General features: G+C 39.8%; 1 protein-coding gene across 1 annotated transcript in view; it reads left to right on the forward strand.

The window, feature by feature from the left end:
* Window positions 1-4,299, forward strand: part of zswim6 (zinc finger, SWIM-type containing 6) — a 48,587-nt gene extending 44,288 nt beyond the window's left edge. The window contains exons 13-14 of the mRNA XM_005949839.3: window positions 317-398; window positions 2,157-4,299. Coding sequence (XP_005949901.1) covers window positions 317-398; window positions 2,157-3,022 — 948 coding nt within the window. The 3' untranslated portion in view covers window positions 3,023-4,299. The remainder of the gene's footprint in view (window positions 1-316; window positions 399-2,156) is intronic.
* The last annotated feature ends 503 nt before the right edge of the window (window positions 4,300-4,802 follow it).

Here is a 4,802-nt window from a genome sequence, read left to right on the forward strand (position 1 = left end):
ACACACACACACACACACACACACACACACACACACACACACACAATGCTTTCCCTAGCCCCTAACCCTAACCATTAAAAATGAATGCCTAACCCTAACCCTAAACCTAACCATAACCTAATTGTAACCCTGACACTAAAACCACATTTTGAGCCTCAAAAATGCCTTCAAATTTGTGAGGACCGGGTTGTGTGTTCTCACAAGTGACTGTTGGTTCTCACAAGTATAGTAGAATGCAGATTTCGGTCCTCACAAAGATAGCTAGACAGGAACACACACACACACTGTACAGACTTTAATTTTGTGTTTCGTAAAGGTGATGAGGATGACCCTGTCTACACTGAACTGGCGTCGGAGAGAGATGGTGCGCTGGCTTGTCACCTGTGCTACTGAAGTCGGTGAGTTTTTCATACCAGAGGAAATCGTGACACACACCCTCTTTACAGTGCTAATTGTGTCAGAGGTGTCAATGGTGTCTTTTTATATAAATTGTGTTTCTGCATATTATAACCTGCATATTAATATCATCTAATGGTGAAATTTTGGGATAAAACCTCTTATATGTGCCATGCACAGGTTTAAGAGTGAGAGCATTGCAGCAGTCCCATATGGAAAAGAAATAGTAAAAACTTACAAAAGACTTGCATAAGATGTGGCCTACTTCATATAGTGAATCATATAAGGCTTATATGATTTACTCATGAAAGTGGCCACTTTCTCATTACTTTCATATATTGTTTTAGTAAGTATGTATAAGTTTGTATAATTTTTCAAGGGATCTTATATCCGTTTTCACTCTTGTATGCTTTTCATACAAGACAGATACAAACTTTATAAGATTTATATATATCTATGTTTGTTCCCCTGCCATCTATGAGACAGAATCAGCGCAAATCTTGGTCATGCAATAACATTTAATCGGTTACGCAACTTAAAAAGTAACAGGTTAGGTTGTATCTGAATACTTTAACATACAATAACACAGTCTACACTGTCTAATAATCAAACTAAAATTATGTTTGGAAGGAACAGCCAATTAGAAGAGAGTTGGCTTCAGGGAGGATTGGCCTTAAAGCGTGGACTTAAAACAGGAGTCCAAGACATGAAGTTGGAGAAGAGTGTCATTTATGTTATGCTGTTATCATGAGTAACCAGCAATAAACGGACTGCTTCTTTAAGCACACTGTTTATTTCAGTTCTTACACTGCTGCTGTGCTTGTGGTTAAATTTTGTATAAAGTACAATGCAGTTCAGTTTGTCTTTCTATTGCACCACAGAGTCTACTCATACATGTGTAGAAAAAGCTCGACAGGCCTGCTGTGCCCTGTTGTGGGAAGGGAATAGCAAACAGTTAGCTACAAATAGATTGTAAAGATGTTTGTGCCTGTGAATGCTTAGAGATTTAGGGACTTTTGTGAAACAGCAGGTCAGACTTCATAAGTGGGTTTTGGAAAGCTCTCTGCAAGGGAGATGGAATGACTGGAAGGTCAGTAATTATGGGAGATTGTGGGCTGTTGGCTGATTAAGTGGGCCTTATGTTTGGCCTTGAATACTGAAACCCAGTGGCTGATTTCCCTGAAGTGGACAGGAAGCTAAGTCCAGAGGGAGGGAGCTCTACAGAGGAAAACCCTCCTTCCAGATGATCTCTTGTGAATGCAGGGGAGTGACAAGGGGACCCTGTTTCTGTGAGCGGACTTTGAATGGATTCATTGAGAAAATGCCAGCCTGGTGTGGAGTGGGGGCCAAATCATATAATGTCAGAGGAATTAGCAACAAACTGTCCAATTACAATGTAATAAGCTGTTTTAATAAATGATTTTCATTTACAAGGCCAGATCAGAACTGTATTGCATGTTTTGTTAAATAAAATATGTACGGTGGTTTTGAAAGGTTCAAAATATAATAGTCATTTTAGATTGCCTTTTTATTTCTGCTTGGATTTGTTCAAGGACTTTGCATGGAAGGATAATGATGTTTCAATTTTCAGCATCACTAGATCTCCTGTCTTATGATTTACACTTTACACGCTTTCGGTACTAGACTTTCATCGGGAAATGTGGTAAATGTAGAGCATACTTAGTGACATTTGCGATTGAAAGCTTCACTTTAAAAACCTCTTAACTGTCAAGCTAAGATTTCTTTTTCTGTCTTTCTAGGCGTGTTTGCTCTGGACAGCATCATGCAGAACTGGTTCACCCTCTTTACCCCCACTGAAGCAACCAGCGTTGTGGCTAGCACTGTCATGTCCAACAGCACTATTGTCCGCCTGCATCTGGACTGCCATCAGCAGGAGAACCTGGCCAACTCTGCCCGCACCTTAGCCCTGCAGTGTGCCATGAAGGACCCCCAAAACTGTGCCCTCTCAGCTTTGACACTCTGTGAAAAGGACCACAATGCCTTTGAAACAGCCTATAAGATTGTACTGGATGCAGCTGCCACTGGAATGAACTACACACAGCTGTTTACAATAGCACGCTACATGGAGCACCGCGGTTATCCAGCAAGGGCATACAAACTAGCAACGTTAGCCATGACTCACCTGAACCTAAGCTACAACCAAGACACACACCCGGCCATTAATGATGTGCTCTGGGCATGTGCTCTCAGCCACTCCCTGGGTAAAAACGAACTGGCAGCCGTCATCCCTCTAGTGGTGAAGAGTGTGAAGTGTGCCACTGTCTTGTCGGACATTTTACGCCGGTGCACTCTAACAACACCAGGTGGCATGGTGGCACTACACAGTCGCAGAAACTCTGGAAAGCTGATGTCTCTGGACAAAACTCCACTCAGGCAGCTACTGGACGCCACAATCGGGGCCTACATCAACACAACGCACTCTCGGCTGACGCACATCAGCCCACGCCACTACAGCGAGTTCATCGAGTTCCTCAGCAAAGCCAGAGAAACATTTCTCATGGCACACGACGGACACATCCAGTTCACACAGTTCATAGACAACCTAAAACAGATATACAAGGGCAAGAAGAAGCTCATGATGCTTGTTCGAGAGAGATTTGGTTAAAAGACGATCATATGACCAAATTGTATTTTTGTTGTTGTTGTTTTGTTTGTTGTCTCCTTTTTTAAAATCCTTTCTAACTTGAAGTGAAAATCCACCTAAAACAACTTACATGTGAATCTTATTTCTGTGCTTTAGGACTGCTGGGTCTGATGGATAACACAATTTCCTCAAGGCAAATATTTAAGACTGTGACGTTAAAATGTTACCAAGCATGATCACACACAGATTCTAGTGTTGGGTAGCCAACACTAGAATCTGGCCCAAAAGGTTTTAGAGTAAAGTTTAAAAAAAAGACTGTAAACCATATGCGCAACACCCGGGGCCAAGACTAAAACAGAGTGTACACACTTTTTTGTTTGGGAGATTTGAGGCTTTTCATACCGGTTCTGTCCTTATCCAGCTTATTTCACCATAAATAGATATACAAATGCACCGAGTCTTTTGTCACATAAATAATTCTGAATGTAGAGTTAGTTGCTACTGGTGGATAGCTAATGGCTATACTGTGACCATGTTCGTTCCAAGATAGTTGCTCTTATAACGCATACAATTGTGATGTCGGCCAAGACAGTACTGTAAATACAGACGTTCCCATTGGGGCTTTAATCAGACATTATGTAACTTGTAAATCATCTTCACCCCAGTAGCAGTAGCTACAACCATAGTCATAACTGCAGCAAGAGCAATGCCCAAAAGCTTTATCTGCTAGTGATTATATTTAGCCTTCGAGAACCAGAGGAAGGAATTTACCTTTAATGGCCACTCATCACCACATCCTGGAGTCAATGTGGCATCATCATATTAGAGACACAGAAAAGCAACAATTTTTCATATTTGACAGTATTCTTTTGAAAATGTTTTTAATTATTTAAATAGTTGCCAACTATTATTTTCTGTTGATCCACGGATAGATTAAGTAATTGGATCTCTAATTAAATGTATTACTTTGAACTGCAATATAATCACAAAGTTATAGGTACCGCTCCACCAATTTGTGATATTTTAGCGCCGAACCATAATTCTTATTAAATGTTTAAAAGATAAGCAGGAATTACATTTTAGAGTTCCTGTTCAGTCTGTTCAGGGAGTTCTTCCTTCCCACTGACAACAAGTGTATGATAATGGTAGAGTTATTTCTCGAACGTTGTATGGTCTTTTCCTTAACCTCCGAAGACACGAACTCTTCCACGACATGCATTTTTCATTTCTCTTTGATATTTGTGCATATTGGGGCCCGATGAATGTAAAAACAAAGAATTACCAGATTTTTTTTTACCATTTTTAAAAAAAAAAAAAAAAAAAAAGATCTACATATGAGGATATTCGTTTAAAATTTTGATAGAACAGTAGCAGTATATTGTCCTCGTAAGTGGATATCAGGCCCATGTAGAGCAAAATTGAATATTTTAGTCTAAATAACCCAAAATGTGATGTCCACATATGTGGACGCCAGGTCCTAGGAGGTTAAAGCACTTTCAAATGATTCTGGTTTATGATGGCATAAAAAACCAAGTATGCAGCTCAAATGAAATGTAAATCTGTTGCTTTTTGGTGTCTTAACAGTATAGACACTGAAAATCTTGGACTGTTCACCAATACCAAACATTTTTATTTATTTATTTTTTGCTGCTTTCTGATGTTTAGAAGTTACCCCGCTGACCACTGTTATCATTATGCAGCAGATTTTTTTTGTTTTGAAATGTAGCTCACAGAATTTTTTGTGTCAACACACGAACAAACTTGGCAGTTATCTTTCAAAGGCAGCAAATAATAAGACCGC

Source organism: Haplochromis burtoni, unplaced genomic scaffold (genome assembly GCF_018398535.1).
Source record: "Haplochromis burtoni strain Fernald_Lab_line unplaced genomic scaffold, NCSU_Asbu1 Contig_344, whole genome shotgun sequence".
NCBI classification, from domain to species: Eukaryota; Metazoa; Chordata; class Actinopteri; order Cichliformes; family Cichlidae; genus Haplochromis; species Haplochromis burtoni.